Genomic DNA, 19,068 nt, shown 5'->3' on the forward strand with positions numbered 1-19,068 from the left:
AACCCAGACAGGGACACATGTTATGCAATATTCAGTGTACTGCATGAAACATAAACATCGGTCAGAATATATACAAATGCTACCTAAACCTTCCAGCTAATTCAGACTGATACCCCTTGACTCCAATGAGCAAGCCATGATTTCATGTTTTTTTCTCCTCGTGACTCATTAAAGGAAAACATCTGTAATTATTACCCAACCTAAGTGAACATTTTGCCTCTGATGTTCATTTACTGTGTGGCAGAATATAGTGAAGAACCCTGAAGTGTAACAAATGACAGAAATAGAAGCTTTAAGCTAGTATCTGACTGGGCTGCAATTGCTGGAGACTTGTTGGCAAACACCATTTGTCTGGCAAACACCATTTGTCAGGGAGTCTCCAAAATGCCTTGAAAAGTTTACAGCGGTTTTCGACTTCCTCGCAGGAGCCGCAGACAATCACAGTCTTGTGCTTGAATTTTGAACATGTTTAAAAACTTTGTACTAGAGCTTGTTCTCTCAAAGTAGTCACTGAGTTGTGGCGGGTGACACCAACCTGACATTATTGCTGTATTTTGAAACCTTCACTTGACAATGTTCTCCTCTCAGAAAAAAAAAACATCTCCAGATCTAAAAACCACTACAATGATAACTCTGCCTTTCTTCATTTCTAAAGTGTAATCCTGTAGATTAAATCATTAACATATGGGCAGATGCCAAGGTGGGTAAGATGTGGATGGAGGTTGGCAATAAAATAATGTGCATTGCTACAATACAGTTGTGCAAGCCGTGCACTAGAGCTACAGGTAATGATTATAATTTTTGGGGGGCTGGTTGATTAGTCAACAATTATTTTAATCTGTGTCTGTGTCCTATGAGTGTACCTCCTGTTCTGGGCTTCAGTGCATGTTTTACCTGACCTGCTCTAGACTGCCCACCAGTGAATCTCACCTTGATGTCTCCGCATTAACATAAAATAATGTTTCACAACCAATGAATGAAATTACCCGTGAAACAGGTTGATTTAAAACTATTCAGATGGGTTTTTTTTAAATTTTACTTAACAGAACATCACACAAAATGAAATACATAAAATAACACAAACTAAAATGCCTGTGATCTGTCATTTTAAACAGAAGTGTGCAAAAAATATGATCAAAAATGGCCACTAATGGGTCTAGAAATCCAAAGGTTTTAATATTCAAAAATTCCCCCTCACTAATTTACTCCAATTAACACGTTACATTTGCAATTATAACTGAAATGATGTTAGTTTAACAGTTGTCCATGAGACCTTGTTTAAACTGACATAAACATTGCTGTATTATAATAGTTAAAAAGAGACACACTACCTTCAGTCACTAAAGCTGACTTGTCAAAGCCCCAGGGTGATTTGCGGCAGTGTTGTTTTCAGTAAATTTCTCACACAATTTTGAAAGTTTGTTTATAATTTTTTTATTTTCACCATTTCCCCTCCTCTATTCTTTTTCAGAGCTCACATCATCATTGTTCTCCACCTAATCGGTCTTCTTTGTTACAAGACAGTGTGCAGTCATTTGAAACAGTAGAGACAATGCTGCCCCTGATGTTCCAGTCAGGCATTGCAGTTACAGAATTTAAAAAATGAAAAAAATTACATGGTTCTTTATGACCAGAGTTGTTTGACACCTTCACACATTGACACTAAAAATATGCATCAACAATTTTTTGAAGTTGCATACATTAATTATGTCAACTAATCACTGCAGCCCTACTGGGTACACACACAAAAAGCAGTCATTTTCAGAAACTGGCTGCAAAAAATGCAGTCTCACAGTTTGTTGGTCACTCGGTCACAAACACTTAGAGTTCAATGAAAAATCTGGCTATTTTCTTTCAATTTTGAGTCACCAACTAGTCTCCAACAATCACAGCCCATTAAGATACCAACTTTAACAAACTGATTTGTCTAGCACGGGGGTCGGCAACCCGCGGCTCTAGAGCCACATGGGACTCTTTGGCGCTGCCCTAGTGGCTCCCTGGAGCTTTTTCAAAAATGTTTGAAAATGGAAAAAGATGGGGGAGAGAAATATATTCAGAAGTCCCACTCTACTCCGCTCTACTCGGCTCTTTAAAGAATGCATCGTGTTCGGCAGTTTGGTCCGGAGCAGAGGAACGCCTCCTCGTGTTGCGGGGGGCGGGGCCGTGGGGAGAAGGCGGCGGGGGGTGCGCTACCGAAACTTGGAATAATGGAATGGAATAAACACCAACCACCTGATTTCAGTGGCTACAGATGGGGCACCCAGCATGAGAGGATCAAAAAGGGGGTTTGTGACTTTGCTACAGAAAGCATTGGATCGAAATCTGCTTGCATTCCACTGCATCTTGCATCAAGAGGCGCTGTGTGCACAAACATTCCCATCGGAGTGTATGGTGGTGATGAACCTTGTCATCGAGATAGTGAACAAGATAATTGCAAAAGCATTGAACCACCGTCAGTTCCGTGCATTGCTTGATGAAGTTGAAAGCGAATATTCCGATCTCCTGCTACACAACAAAGTCCGATGGCTGTCCAGGGGTGAGGTTTTGCGTCGCTTTGTCGCATGTTTAGAACACGTGAAAACATTCCTGAAAAGCAAAGACCTGAACTACCCGCAACTGGAAGATACAGAGTGGCTCGAAAAACTGCACTTTTTGGTGGATATGACAAGCCACCTAAACAAGCTGAATGAAAGTCTCCAGGGGCGGGGAAACACTGCACTGCAAATGCTTGAAGCTGTTTTGTCATTTGAGCGCAAGCTGACTGTCTTTGCCAGAGATGTACAGCGAGGCACGCTCTCCCACTTCCCCTCCCTGAGAGAATTCAAAGAAGCCCATCACGATCACACACTCAACGGTGATTATTTACAAGGTGCGATTGTTGATATGCGAACTGCATTTGGGAGCAGATTTTGCGAGTTCCGAAAGGAAAAAGTGACACTCTCTTTTCCTTTCACCCCCCTGGAGATTGATCTGTCCTTGTTGAGCACATTTCCAGGAGTAAATCAAGCTGACCTTGAAATGGAAATTGCTGATATAGCCAACAAAGATTTATGGGTGTCCAAATTCAAATATCTGACAGCCGAGCTTGAAGACGTCACTCGCCAGAAAGCTCAGCTTGGCCAAAGCCACAAATGGAGCGAAATTAAAAGCCTCCCAACACCCGAGAAACTTGTCTATGACACATGGAATGCGCTTCCTGACAATTATATGAACATGAAGACATATGCATTTGGGGTATTATCCATCTTTGGATCAACATACCTGTGCGAACAGATATTTTCAAACATGAACTACATCAAATCAAAATATCGCACCCGCCTCACAGATGAGAGCTTGCAGTCCTGCGTCAAGATGAAAGTTACATCTTACATGCCCGATGTTGAGAAGCTGACCAGTGATGTCCGAAAACAGAAGTCACATTAAACGGGTAAGAACACAATCCTGACATAGGCATATATTCAGTGACAAAGTAGCTGTTTTTATAAGGTGATTTCTGATTTTTGTCAGTATATATTTCGAATGACACTTTGGGATATTATTGTGTTTTGTTGCTCAGGTCTGAGGATAGCTGCGTTGGTTGCGTGTCCAAAGAGAAGAGGATGCTGCTGCGTTTTACCCTTGCACTGACATGCTTGGCATTTGCACAGAAATCAAACTTAAACTGTATCAGTTTGATTTTATATACTTTACCTTTTCAAAAGGCTGCGGTTTTATTTTTATAAATGCAGCCTGCGTTTTATTGCACTCTGTTTAGTGCCCAGATAAGGGGCATGTTATGCACGTTCCATTTTGTTGTTGTTCTTTCGAATCCTCAAAATAAAAATGACATCAAAAATCGGATTTCTTTATTGCATTTCTTTAATTTCATCAAACTAATGAAACATAATTCATTAATATTGTAATGAAGTTAAACTTGAGGTAGCATCGTACAACAGAGCAGTCACGTCGTGCGTCGTTCTCTACAGAATACACTGCAGGGAAAATAAACATTTAATCATGAATGCTCATTTTGTATTTGTAGCCAACTTACTAATTTTCATAGGCTAATATAGCTAATATAGCTAATATAGATACATACAGCATGTGTTACCTTCATTATAAGGTTTATATAAGGCTTTTAATTTTTTGCGGCTCCAGACATTTTTTTTTTTGTTTTGGTCCAATATGGCTCTTTCAACATTTTGGGTTGCTGACCCCTGGTCTAGCATCATCTGTCACTGTGATTGCCTAAACTCAGCAATTAATTAGTTTACAATAATATAATAACATATAAAATAATATAAAAAAATGTGCAGAAGCAGCCAGCTGCACAGATCACACAACAGGCCAGTGAAATGTGTCCATCAACCCCAAATCAAAAGCTGAAGACCTTGTGAAGATGCTGCTAAAGGGCGTCAGAGAACATCATTCTCCACAGAGAAACAAGTTCTGAATCAACATGGGCTGAAAGGCCATTCAGCGAGGAAGAAGCCAGGACTCCCAAAGCAACATAAAAAAGACAGATTACAGTTTGTAAATGAACACAGGCACAAAGAGCTTTATGTCTGGGGACATGTCCTGTGGTTAGATGAAACTAAAATTGAACTGTTTGGACATGATGACCATCAATAATGGAGGAAAAAGAAGTACAGGGGTGGCAGCATCATGTTTTGGAAGTGTTTTGCTGCAGGTAGTACTACAAAGAAATTAAGAAAGAACATTACGTGGAAATAATGAAGCAACATCTCAAGATATCAGCCAGGAAGTTAAAGCTTGAGCACTAATGGTTCTTTCAAATGGACAATGACCTGAAGCATGCTGCCAAGTTGTTGCAAAGTGCCTTAAGGACAACAAAATCAATGTTTTGAAGTGGACATTACAAAGCTTTGATCTCAAACCCCCAAAAAACTTGTGGGCAGAGCTAAAGAAGCAAGTTAGAGCAAGGCAGCCCACAAACCTGACTCAGTTCCACTGGTTCTGTCAGGAGGAATAGGACAAAATTCCAAAACACTATTGTGAAAAGCTTATATAAAATGTCCAGGGTTTCCCCCAGAAAGAGGCTAAGCTCAGTGGTAGGTGGCCGTTCGCTGGCCAATCGCCGGCCGCCTGTGATTTAGTAAAAAAAAAAAATTTAAAGTTGACAGGAAAGTTGAAAATATGGATATTTATTATGTGATATTGTAAGACATTTGTGCCAAATATTTACACAACTACAGTTTTACAAAAAGGCACTTTTGAAATACTTTTTTAAAGAAAAATACAATTAAAATAAATACAAATTGTTTGCACCTACTTTGAATCCTAATTTAAAACACATTTACAAATAAATTAACATAAATGAAAAAGTGCAAACAAAGCATCAACACACGTCTCACGTCAAGGCCAATGAATAACAACAGAGAACTCTGAAAAATAGAAAGATGCTGTACTGAACTGTGCTTTTTGTCGCACAGGCTGCATGTTGGATCACTACATGTAACAACAAAACAAAGCATATCTAATGCTGAATTTAATAGCATCATTTTACTGTTATACAAGGATAAATTAGCACAACTCATATTAATATTTTCACTAAGCACAAAACATTCTTACCATATTCGGTCTTGAAAAGCCACCCCCTGAATTTCTGCTAAACCTACACATTATCGTAAACATAACATAAACATAAACATTACCTAAACATTATGTTTATCGTTGTGGCTCCAGTGACATGCTAACTCCAGGTAGTTGAAGGTGGCTCGGCCTCAGGGCTTTAAACTTAAAGCATTCAGTTTGGCTTTCATTGATTTATTTGCTTATTTGCTTTAGTTGTGATTCGCCCATCACAGAATTAATTTTTCTTTCCTCTGTGGTCTATAGACACTCCTTTTTATCGGCTGCAGTAATCTCCTTCCGTGAGTTTTGAACCTTTTGATTATCTTTGTGATCTCACATAGAGGGATCATATAAATGCTGATACAGGCAAACCAGCTCTGCTAGAGCACTGAATTCTTCCATTTTGAATGGAGCGCGGTGTGCGCGGTCCATGCCAAGTTACAAAAGGTGCACGACGTGACACCAAGCGGGACCTTCACGCAGGGGCGGGGACAGCAGCATGCGCACCCTCGATAAAGGTAGTGGTTTTGGGGGTGCGGGGTGTAAAAAAACGTGTATTAAAAATGATGTATTTATAATAAGCAAGCGGAGCAGAGCCTGGTGGCAGGGTCACCAAAACCTGGCAGCCCGCCAGACTTATATATATATATATATATATATATATATATATATATATACTGGGGGAAACTGAATGTCTGACCCAAGTCAAACAGTTTAAAGGCAATGCTACCAAATCCCAAGAAAATGGATGGAAACTTGTAATACTGAAGAAAGCAATCAAAACAATTCTCTAAAATGTTCTTTTCATTATTCAGCCATTTAGCAAATAAATTAAATTAAGTTTAGCAAATTTTGGTAATCATAACTGACCTAAAACAGGCATGGTTTAGTCTGATTTAATGTCAGACAATAAGAAAAAAAATTGTTTTTTTAATATGGTGTAAACATCCAGTTTTAACTATACACAATTGTAGCAGGAGGAATCTCTAACAAATAGAGGCAGAACATCTAATTGACTCAGGACTAAGCAGAGCCTTCAATAGGCCTTGACTTCCTGAAACCAAGGAAATAAAAGGTGGGAGACAGTCGGATCATGTGCACAGTTTTACTGACTGACTGTATAGGAAGTGTGAAAGAAATGTGAGGTGTACTGTGGTCCACTATTGTTGGCACACATTACAGCAGAAGGTTGACATGAGCACTCAGACACAGTAGATCCTTAGCACCAACATAAATTATTATCCTTTGACTTCATAGCATTTAAAATAAAAAAAACCTGTCCTTATCCACATAAACAAACTTCTAAGCTTTTTAACTTACCATATTTTCCAAACTATAAAGACCAACTTAAAAGCCTTCAATTTTCTCAAAGAATGACAGTGCGCCTTATAATCCAGAGTGCTTTATATATGTAAGAAGTCCTAATGTTTTAGTACGACTTTGATAAAATACAAAGCTGCACTGCTTGCAGCATTAAAGGCTCAATTATAGTGGCACTTTGTAGTGTCGCACACAGCTCCACGCACGGTGCGCAGACCTGAGCGAGCACTGTAGGCATTTATACTTGAAGCTTACGTCAGTGCAGTATTCTTCCGTGAGTTTTGAACCGTTTGATTATCTTTGTGATCTCTTATAGAGGGATCATATAAATGCTGATATAGGCAAACCAGCTCCGCTAGAGAACCGAAATCGTCCATTTTGAAAGGAGCCCGGTGCATGAACTTACAAAAATTGGGAGTTGCACGACGATGCGCCTTATAGTCTGGTGCACTTTATATATGACATAAGTTTGAAAATGGACCATTCACTGACAGTGCACCTTATAATCCAGTATATATAGTGCGGAAAATAGAGTAGATAAAAACTAAGTGAAGAACTAAAAATTTTATTCATTTTAAATTAAAACTTTAAGACTCTTGTTTCAGTTTCCTAAACACATAGCACTATGAACAAAACACAAAAGTACATTTCTGACGAAACGTTGAAGAGTGCCAATGCAGCTATTTACCAAAATCTAAACATAACTTTATAATAATCTAAGAACAGAAAAATGTCTACATTTTCATGTCTGAACTGTAGAAGAAATGAAAAGAGATCCAAGATCAAAAGAAATGTTAAAGCTGCTGCCAGTGTCTCGTTATGGTCACCATAGTAACCAGACACTTGTGTCTGTCACTCCCTGACTCCCAAGTTTATGAGGCAGACAGAAACAGACTGAAAAATAATCAACAAAAATCACCTCTTTTTAAGAACATTGTGACAAACCTCAAAAGGAAAAAAATAAAATAAAATTATAGCACATGATCTAACTTTTTATTTAAAAGCAGAAAAGCAACCATGACTACTGCTGTTGAATATGTGCATATAATAATTATTAAATTACAGCTACAGTGTTTACAATAACATTTCATATTGTTTTGATGCACGGACACACACACAGTAAAATACCTACTGTCTATGAAGCTGAAAAGTGATCTAAGCAACACTATCTGCCTAATCAGATGTAACGAGCCTGCCTTACTGGGGGTGTATCTGCAGTCAACAGCTCCTGTCTTATGCATCAGCAGCTCCTAACATGTCTTTGGACATCTCATGTGTTGAGAAGGGCCACGTCTGTGCCGCAGACAGGCAGACTGCCGTCAGCACAAGATCAACTGTCAGCTAAGAAAACAGGTGGATTTGCTAAATTAATGGAATTCAGACGGAATTCAGACAGTATAAGAAAATACTAATCCCCTTCTCTTTGACTTTAAAGGACACAGAAAACAAGCTTTTTGTTAATACTTTGTCTAGTACTTCTGATTTGCATCTTTATGGCTGCCTATTTTTTTCACTGGTCTTTTTTTGTTTTCAGCCAAAACATAAAAGTTGTACAGTAAACTAATTACTGGCACAACTTCTCATTTAAAAGTTAGACAGAGAATGGAGTAAAACTTTAAATGATCTGACACACAGGGTGGCAGCCCAGCTATTTAAGTCTTTACATTTATATGTTAAACACGCATGAGCTCCACAGATTGGGGCGCAGCCTTCAGCCGTCTCCACCAGGACCCTGCAGTTTTTCAGCCTGTAGCGGCTCCTGTCCGGCCCTCCCTCCTTCTCTTACCTTCAGCTTTGTGACCCGGCTCCTCCAAAAGCTGCCATGGTAGCTGGAAGTGTAGGAACTCTCGCCTGCCCGGCAGACCTCCCACTGCTGGACTCCCGGACTGACCCGCCCCGGTGACTCACATCGCAGTGAAGCAGCGGCAGCCGTGATGCTGCCCCGAAGCGAATCACTTGATGCCTTCAAGGTCTGCTCGGCACTTTCTGAGCCGGACTCAGGCGGCCAAATTCAAACTTAGTGTGATACGGCGATAATTTTGGTGAACAGTTTTTTTTGTTGTTGTTGTTGTTTGTTTGTTTTTTCCCTGTAGCAATCGATACGATTCAATTTCAAAACGTCACTAATTTATTTAGTTCCAGCAACAAGTGTATATCTTGTAACAGTTCGGTTAGAAGTAGCAGCACCTGAAGGCAGCACAGAGTACAGCCAGAATCAGCAATGTTGTTTTTTTGTTACCAGTCTGCCATCTTGTGGTCACTGTAATTATCACGCGCGGAGGAGAAAGACCATAATGTTTTTGCCTCTTTCTCACACAGGGGCGCCTCCAGCAAATGTTTTAGATGGGGGCTAATGTTAATTTTGGGGTGGCCCATCAAAACCAAAGGTCAGAGCAGAAGTTTAGGAGATCTGTCATGTTGTCACTTACAACAGCACTACAGGAGTTAGGGAATCTCCTTCTGAAGTACATAGGTCTACTTCAGTTGTGTTTTTTACACTTGATGATGTTCCTTTTTGAGAACAGAGCAGTCACTACTCAACCTACTGAAGCTTGTCTTAATTTATATTTAGAAAAAATGCATACATCCTCCTGGGACCTTGAATCTTAACTGAGGACATTTGCTTTCTGCACCTCAATATTTTATTCTGTTCAACTTAAGACTGGTTTAGACTAGCTTTTCTAGGAGTGGCCATTGCCCCCCACCCCACTGGTGGCTCTCATTTGCTGAGCGATAACTAATCGTGTGAGATGGGTTTTAAACTTTACCATTACCTATTGGATTTAACGGTGTCTGTCTGTTGGCAAAACATCTCAAGAACCACTGGACTGATTTTGATGAAACTTTCAGAAAATAATACTTTGTACTTCTTCAGCTGAATAACTTTTAGAGTCAACCTAATTCAAAATGGTTACCTGAGCTAATCGATCTTAGCCAACACAAAAATGGCTTTAATTTGTTCAGTTTTACTGATATTTAGCTAAATTTGGTGTAGTGAAAACAGAGAGTGACCCTTGACTCACTCTCTGTCTCATGATCAAAGATATCACAGTTGTTGGATGAAATTGCACCTATCTATCATCATTAACAAGGTTGGACCAAAATGTCCCTTTTTAACAGAAGATGGCTTCAGTTTAGAAACCTGACATGAAGGTGGCAGCAATATGCATTCCTTCAAATAATGATAGGCCTTCAATTTTTCTATGAGCATTTCATTTGTGAATTTTTACACTACCCCAATTTGTCAAAACTTAGTTTTTGTTTTGAATTATGAATTTAATTAAACCTTATGAAGCTATTTTCTTGCAGAGATTCTTTTCAAAAGCACAAGCAAGAATTACAGATTGGGTTGTTTTTGTTAAATTGTAGAAAACTTCACAACTTTTTGGTAATGTGGTTTATACAGGCAAGAATAACTCCTCTGTGGTTATCTCCCACTGTAAATCTCACTCAGGGTTTTTGCTGTAGGCACCATCTGCGCAATTTGCGGGGGGGATAGGGGGTTATGACCCCCCCCAATAATCTCATCCAATCACTATAACCCCCCCAATAAAATAAAATAGGTGTGTCATATAATAGATTCTAAAAGTGTAAAATATTTGTTACCGTTGGAAGAAATGTGAAAAAAGTAAGCCTTTTCTCAATTGTTGAAGGTGCAAAGTAAATGCCAAAAAAGTTAAGTAAATACATGGTAAAAGCATTACTATGTATTTCTTATACTATTAACCCAAAATCTCCTGAATCCTTTTAGAAAAGTAAATGATTTAATAAATACATAAATAGGCAGAGAGCCTAACTCCCACAATGTTGGACCCAAAGTTACACCCCTGGTAGGCACTGATGGTGATCTTGAACTAACATAAGTATCCTTCCATTAAACATGACGAGCTTTACATTCAGAAGCTCAGTGGACTACTAGGACTGTAACAAGATCATGTGAGTCTAAAGTGTCTCTCTCACCCAAAAACAAGAAAGAAAAAAGTCTGCAGTTTCCACAGCTACATCTACACTTGTTTTCTCTTGTAATTTTAAGGTATGATGTTAGCAGACCTTTGAGTTTTCATTGAGTGTTTTTTATGTTTAGATGATCTTTGGTAAATGGTTTTCACTAAAAACCAGTAAAAAAAAATATTTTAAAAAAAGGAAGACATAAGAAATGAAAATAGTCTTTAAGTAAAAAAAAATCCTGTAAACTGTTCTGAATGAGAAAATAAACTGAGAAAGGTCAGCTTCATAGTTGTGTATGAGCATTTTGACATAAATGCAAAAACATGGAAAATTTATTTAAAAAAAAATAATAATAATGTAAAAATGTTGACCCTGGATCAGGTTTTGATTTTTGTCCCCTTGTGAAGATTAAGTCTGAAAAGACTCATTGGAAATCAAACAGAGGAGATACCAGTCAACTGAGTTTGTGTCAAAAGCTTTTTTCTTTAAACTATTTGTAAAATAGTGCCCAGGATCCCGTCTTGTCCCATCTCATAGAAAAAGGTGCCTTTTATGTGAAGCTGCTTTTTGTGCCTTCAAACTGCCCACTGGGGGATGAATAGTGTGATCTGAACTCAATTGACATCAACTTCACAAAATAAATGTGAGATGAACCTAACTTGAACCTTGACACTATTAAATGCATGGCTGAACTGGAAATGTCTCAAACTGCAGCAAGCCATTTGAAATAAAACCCATGTCAAGATGGCTGGAGTTTGTTAAACACTGTTAAACAAATCTAATGACTGTGATAACTTCACCAATCACTCACATTCTTTTCTTTAAAGCTTAAGTTTTAGTTTTGTGATATTTTCATTTTTACCACTGTGCTGCATACTGACTATTTTTGCAACACACTATAAGGTTTTAGTTATTAGATTACAACAGTGCTTCATTACATTACAACCCACCTGGCTTCTCTGGAGAATGTGGAGCATCAAGATCAGAACAATGAGGCTCCCTCACTAGCTGGACTCTTTCCTGCCCTGCCTACTACGCTGCAGTATATACTGTCTTATCCTTACTGTTTATACAATTCATTTTCTATTGACCTATTTATCTTAATAGATGTCTTATATTATGGTTTGCTGGATCATAATATTTTTTTTAATGTGGAAATGTGACGATAAAAGGAACTTTGACCTAGTCAGTCTTTCAAAAGAAGAAATAACCCAAAATAAAATGTCTTGAAAACAATTTCAGATCAAATCTTGCAATGACAGCAAAACAGGTAAAGAAGAAGATAGGTTCATTATGATCTTAATTTTATTATGTTTCTCTGAAAAGCCACTCTAATATGAAGTATTGTTGATTTATCTGGTTTGATTGTCTTAACTCTGTCAGCATGGCAGGATATCCAGGTTAGGGGCTACTTTTGACTGGCTTGACAATTACAGAGCTGTCAGTGAAGAGTGTGGGGTAGAAACCATTCAGGAAGCTGTTCTTCACTTGGTGCTGGAAGTGGACGTACCTCACCCCGGGGCCGTAGCCGGAGAACACATGAGACACCTGCAGCCCAAAACAGCTGTATACAGTAAACGTTCAGATACAAGCAGATCACTGCAGGCAGGAGGGACTGAGAGGCTCACCTCCTTCCAGTTGTGGGAGTAGTTGCTCAGATCCTCCGTGGGGCTGGCTTTGTACTCTGAGATCACTGTAGTTTTGTCTGCTCCCAGTAGTTTCACGTGGAGTTGGTAGATGGAGGCATGCAGCTGACTCTCCTCATACCTGACAAAATACCACAACATTGACCTTTTTGTTTCCTAAGACCTCTTGGGATGTTTTTATTTGTCTAAGGAAAAATATCCCATAAAACAAGACATAAAGCCCAACATCAACTTTAAATTACACTTTTCAAAAACATTTTTTTATATTTTATGAATCCCACTTCAGATTTTATGAGTGAGAATTTAATTTTATAACTTCTGTGAATTCTGATACATAGTTTTTTTTATGATTTATTCAATTGTTCAATACATTTTTTACAATCTTACTACTGCCTACTTTGTGCCACTTTAGCTGTTCATTTATCAAACCGTTCAGCTTTTTTTGCATTTTTTATACTTTTCAAAATATTTAACAAGACAAAATAAAATTCTTTATAGAAATAGATTGAGATCTCTTCAATTCCTTTAAATGACATTGTTCTTTAAAATCTGCTTCAAACATGTTGTTTTTTGTCTTTATATGCTCCCTTTAGCTACTGTTCTGTTACCATTTACCTTTCAGATACCATTTAGCTACTTTTAGCTAGCCTCGGGTACTTTTAGCTTTTACTGTTGTGTTCCGATTCCTTTAGCCATAACAACTCAGAAAATTTCAGCAAAGTCATTCAGAACTCAGCATTCATGGAACATTTTTGTAGAGAGTGTGGTTTCTCTAGTTTTATTTGCTGCTTCTGACATTTGCATGTAGTTCTGAAAAATCAAACTCATATTAGACTGATCTCATCCAGGCCTGAGCTTTCCACGATTAGGTGTAGCTTCTGACTTATTTAGAACACCAACCAAATTTGATCAAAACAGCTACTTTACAACCATTAGTAACAGCTAGGTAGGTGTTTACTGGGTTTTAGCAAAGTTTGTTAAACTCACCTTTAAGCACAACATTTATTTTACCTGTTCTTACCGTCTCAGCAGATCTGGAGGTTGTTTGATCTGTTATTTGTCAAAGTTCAACACCATGAGGTGATAAAACCATGGGAGCAGATAACTATCAATAACTACTGAAAAGGGGGAAAATAGTTTGCAATGCTGTTTCAAATATCTTATGTCAAAATATTCATATTGAAAAGTAAACTTAATCTCTCTCAAGACATTTTATTCTAAAAAGGTCAGACCAAATGCAGCTGAATTTAAAATGAAAGACATCAATGGTATTTATTTATCATTAACATCACCACTCCGGTTGTTTTAGTGCATATCAGAGTTTGCAATTCACTTGTTTGTCTATTATCATGGTTCTTAAACTGTGGTACCAGTTCCACTAGTGATTCTTTGGATCCCTTTAGTGGTAGTCAGAAGAAACTATTGACTGTTTACAAGTTGAATAACCAGCTAATTAACCACCAGAAATATAACAGTGATGTAAAGCTAAAAAACAGAGATAGTTAAAATGATAAGTGTTTCAACTAAATTACAGTCTTAGCTCCAGTGCAGTGAAAACTATTTAGAGAACTCCTGTGGAATCTGGAGTAAACAATGGTTTGTCGACTTGCTTGTGGCTACTTAATGGTAGATTCTCACTGGACTATTGTTGGCAAACAGCATTCATGAGGGAGTCAACAAAATGTCTTGAAACACTTGCAGGGGTTCTCAACTTTGTCGTGTGAGGCATAGGCTCATAATATGGCCGCCTCAAATTTAAACGTACAAAAAAAAGCAAAAGAGCAATACTGTAATGACAAATCTATCATTTTGTAACTTGTTAAATGTATAAGTATTTCAGAACTTCTACAGGTAGATTGTTAAACTTGATCCTTAATGTGCTGTTAAAATACCTTTTGTCACTAAACTGAATAGTGATTCATCACGTGCAAAGAAATCCCTGACTATTACTTTTCTAAATGCTGTCAACACAGACAAGCTGAAAGGTCAGCTGTGAAACATCAGTATCTGTACCAACTTAGAGAGTTGGCAAAACCCTGTTGTCCTTCAGGTGAAACAAAAAGTCATGGGCTGCAGTTTTATTAAACAAGATGCTCCAACAGATTTCTCTGCTTCTGGTGTTACTCTTTAGCACCTCCTTGTGGAGGTGCCTAACATATAAATTAGGGAAACCAGAAGTTCAGCTGCCAAAAGAAAAAAAAAAGCAGTCTGGAATTTCTGACGGGTTAGTGTTGAATGTAAGAAGAGGTATACAGCACTTGATCTTGTCACAGGTATTTGGTAATCAGTCACATGTTGCACTGCACTGCTTGTTTTATTATCTCAGAAAACACAACTGAACATTAGTGTTACAAAGGGCAGGAGAGTAGGGTGTGGCTGGTGGCACTCACTGACTCACCAGTCTTGAATGACTATTTCAGGTTGAACATCATCCAGCAGCTGATCACACAGTCCCTCTGCCTTCAGGTCCACCACCTGCTCTAAGGAGAACCAGCTGAGGGTAAGAGAGCAGACAAGAGTCTAAATCAACACCAGGGAAGTTCATAACCCGTGTTGTATTGGTTTACAGAAGTCCACAGATGAGCATGTTTACAGATAACCCTTCCTACACAGTCATGGGAAGAAAAAGTCCACCCCTTTTAATTAAAGGATTTAATGGACCTTTAAAATGATCAGATCTTTACCAGGTTCTAAAACTATTCAAAATACAAAGACACACATGAGATTCCACTATGATGTTATTTATTACACAGAAATAAAAACAAAATGGAAAAGCTGTGGTGAAGAACTGTATGCAGCAGCTTGTAGAACCTCTTTTGGCAGCAATAACTCTCAACAGTGGTTTTCTGTAAGACTCATCAGTCTCTCACATCATTGTGGAGGGATATTGGCTCACTTTTCTTTACAATGTTGCTTCAGTTCGTTGAGGGTTGCGGACAATTATTTCTGAACAGATCAGTTAAGGTCCCAACACAGCATTTCTGTTCTGAGTCCAATACCTGATGATGCAAAGTGTATGACCGTTCCAAAGAGTGAAGCAACTGAAGAACAGAATATTCTATTTTCCATTGATTTATTTGCATCCATTTTGTCCAAAGCTTTTTAAACTTATTTGTGCACAATCTTAAGAAAAATGTAAAGTTTTCCTTCTCAGAAATACCCTTTATGATGACCAACCATTCCACACCCTGGTTTTCCAGCCATTTCCTTCTTTGTCTTTTTGATGGAAATGAGCAGTATTTTAAGATTTTTGTCTCCATTATTTAGTTCAGTTAGTGTGTCACCCAAGTATACAGTAGCAAAGTTAAATTTGATCTCATTGCTCAGTACCAGTTTAAGTTTTGTTATAACCTCAACCCAGTAACTGTATAGCTGATTTAAATAATTGTAGAATATTTTGTCTTGACATGAAAAACCACAGAAATGAAGAAGGGTGGGCTTTTTTGTGACTGTTAGAGCTGGTCGGTTACTGACTCACCAGGGTTCATGATCTGAATCCTCGCACTGAATCGGGACTCCCAGGTCTGAGGCTTCAACAAACCTGGATCCTACATGTTCTCTGGCAGGTTGTAAGTTAGGTGACTCAACGAAAAAACAGCTAAATCAATTGAAATGCTGCTTACTCAGATGAGTCAGGTCGCTGATTCAGATTAAAAACTCACCCGAAAAACAGCGGATGAACCGTACATACATGTGTACATAGACAGTTAGGTTGGGCAATATGGAAAATCTTTTCAACCAATATTCGTCAGTCCAACAAATGACGATGGGCGATATATTTGCGCAGGTGAAGTCTGGACTTTTTTTTGTCAAATAATTTATAAGCTCTTTCTGGAAAGAATAATTTCCCTTTATCTTCTTGTTCTGATTCTGAGACGTTTTAGTTTTTACAAATATTCAGTAATTTATTTATTTTATATGTGCCAAATCACTCAGTAGTAGACTAAAAACAACAGCGAAGATTTTTTGTATGGAAGCGGACACGTTCTCTGCTGGAGGAGTTCATTTTTATTATTTAGTTTTTGTTCAATTTGTCAATTTGTTCAATTTGTCATTTCTCACTTAGCAGAGTTCGTAAGACAAACACTGAAACTGTAAGTACAGTTATACTGGTTTTAAAAAAGCCAGTCTCTGTTTCCCTTTCCACCACTGTGGTTATTGTTCAAATAAATGTTTTCTGAACATACGCTACTCTTTCTTTCTGTTATAAATTTGAGTAAATAAATCGGCGCTGAACTTGGTGGCACACGGGGGAGGGTGGAGTGGGGGATGCATAGGCAAAAAATGAATAAATAAATCGCTATTAAAAAAAACGACAGTTGAATGGCTCAGCCTATCATCAATGATAGATAAATTTGTCCAATCGCCCAACCTTAATACACAGCTTGCACTTAACACAAGTTAACAGCGTGACCGACTTTGATGACTCGGATCACTTTAGTGACTGAATCAGATTAACCCAAATCCATAAGGTGAACTGAATTTACCAGCTCCAATGACTGTATCCAGCTATGTGGCTAACATCTCATCTGCAGTGACTCTTACCTGTACTGAGGCAAAGCACAAACCACAACACCTTCTGGGATGCCACTGGTGTCATAAGGCAAGACTTCTGTGCTTATGGACCAGCCGGCAAAGTCGCCTAAGAAATAAAAATTGAACACCACCTTGTAAAACCAAACTTTTTAAACAGTAGATGCTGATCATTTCTGTGCTTCACCATCAGGTTGAAAAGGTGGAGGTCCACCCGGGGGCACTGAAGGCAACTCAGGCTCAGGTGGAGGGCTGTCCTTACTCAGCCCTGTTGAAACCAATGAGTACAAATATAACAAAACAGACCAAAAAAAAATGTGTTTTACAGATTTACTGGGTGTGCACAAACACATTCTATAAACATTAGCAAGGCTCATCCACAGGGTCAGAGACACACCCCAACAGCAAGCTTTTTGACTGACGATCCTTTAAACAAACACGAAGGCTACTTTAGTTTAGAAAATGTGCTCAGTTTTACTCATTCTACGCAAGAATGCTTCAGTATGTGTATTCTGTAAAAGCAGACTGATGGTTTGTCATAAAGCATGACAAAGACTCAAGAAATTGAGGTAAAACACAAATAAGGCAACAAATCCTCGCAGAAATGAAACCTAAGTGTTCTCCTCGGTGTTGAGCTTCTTCTTAAAGACCATTTTAAAACAGTATAGTCAGTTTTGTGAAATATTTTTTTTCTATTAGAAGTTTTTGAGGAAGTATGTGCCTTGTAGACTCAATTTTCCTCCAGCAATCACAGACAAAAAAGCAGCTGTAAACATAAACTGCATTCAGAAACTTATCACAACAGCTGTTTAGGGAAAAGGCAATAATGGAAACAAAAAATAAAAAAAACAATGAAACTCTAAAGCAAACTTTATCACACTAATAATTGCAAGGCCTAGCATTCCTTCAAGGAATGCATTTCACCCGCCGCCTCTCATGCCACAGTTTTGAACTAAGATCATCTTATGTTGAGAAATGCCATTTTGGTCAAGCCTTGGAAAGGCCGTTATGTGCAATCTCAGGCAATATTGCAGGATGTCACGCTCAGAGTATGTGTTGTGAAAGCCTCTCAGCTAAAGTTGACTGAGTTACAGACATTTTTGTGTGATTTAATGTCAGCTGTCTGTGGTAGCCATCTTGAATCGGGTTGGGTCCAAATTAGTTGGAGATGTACGTCCAAAGAGTATTTCCTAAAATTTTCGTTCAAATCTGCCCAGTGATTCATGAGATGTTTTGCTAACAGACAGTCTTGAATCGAGTTTATTCCAAAAGTTATTCAGATGCGCATCCAATGATTACTTTCTGCCAAGTTTAAATAAATAAAATAAAATAGTTCGTGGGATATTTCGCTAACAGGCAGATACCCTAACACACATACAGTCACGAGCACAAAAGCCTACATGCGAAGGCGGGCGACAACTAAACTGGCTTGTTTTTACTGTGTCACGCTTAACTCCGTTGTTTAGTTCGTAAAATAACCTTCCGACATGCAGAACAGTCCTGTAATAGTTTGAAAGACAGTAAAAGCTATGAGCGAAGCAGGAAAAGCGGTACCGAGCGGCGCGGGGTTCTTCAGCAGGTTCCTCCCCAGACCCAGAGGCTTGGAGTCGTACACGGACTTACAGTCCACACCGCCGGGCACAGGCACGCCCTGCAGACTGCACTCAGCCTCAGACATGGTGTGTCCTGCACGAACCTGGTGGGGATAAGAAAGTCTTCACGGCTGCGGGACGCCACGCCCCTGTGTTGCAACGTTATGGCAAGCCGAAAGGGTCATAATTCTCCACTTTCACGGCCCGTAAAAGTCCAATGACTTATATACTAGTATAGTCATTTTAGTATATAAGTCACTGGAGGCTTCACTGTGGCAATCATAAACAACATGTAACATAAACATGTAACAGAAATAACATATAACATAAAAAATGTGTAACAACGTTTTTGAGATGTGTTGCAGCCAAAAAGTAAATAAAATAGAATTTCTTAGTTTCAGTATTTGATACGTTTATTGTGTTACATTGAGAATAAAATATAAGTTTAAGTGATT

At 38.5% G+C, this 19,068-nt stretch overlaps 1 protein-coding gene across 1 annotated transcript; it reads right to left on the reverse strand.

Moving 5' to 3' along the window:
- Positions 1-12,125: 12,125 nt before the first annotated feature.
- Positions 12,126-18,743, reverse strand: nccrp1 (P1, F-box associated domain containing). The gene is made up of 6 exons (XM_017441919.3): positions 18,576-18,743; positions 17,209-17,289; positions 17,034-17,130; positions 14,887-14,982; positions 12,471-12,609; positions 12,126-12,390 (listed from the first exon to the last, which is right to left on the reverse strand). Exons 1-6 carry the CDS (start codon positions 18,697-18,699, stop codon positions 12,244-12,246), a joined length of 684 nt encoding a protein of 227 aa, XP_017297408.1. The 5' UTR covers positions 18,700-18,743; the 3' UTR covers positions 12,126-12,243.
- Between the last annotated feature and the right edge of the window lie 325 nt (positions 18,744-19,068).

This window comes from Kryptolebias marmoratus, linkage group LG13 (assembly GCF_001649575.2).
Source record: "Kryptolebias marmoratus isolate JLee-2015 linkage group LG13, ASM164957v2, whole genome shotgun sequence".
NCBI lineage: Eukaryota > Metazoa > Chordata > Actinopteri > Cyprinodontiformes > Rivulidae > Kryptolebias > Kryptolebias marmoratus.

Bases quoted from the DNA above. Each gene is read 5' to 3' on its own strand.
- nccrp1 (XM_017441919.3), bottom strand. From the start codon at position 18,699: ATGTCTGAGGCTGAGTGCAGTCTGCAGGGCGTGCCTGTGCCCGGCGGT. The intron at 17,131-17,208 runs GTGAAGCACAGA...TTTATTTCTTAG, and splicing joins TCCACCTTTTCAACCTGATG to GCGACTTTGCCGGCTGGTCC. The intron at 12,391-12,470 runs GTGAGCCTCTCA...TTTGGGCTGCAG, and splicing joins ACTCCCACAACTGGAAGGAG to GTGTCTCATGTGTTCTCCGG.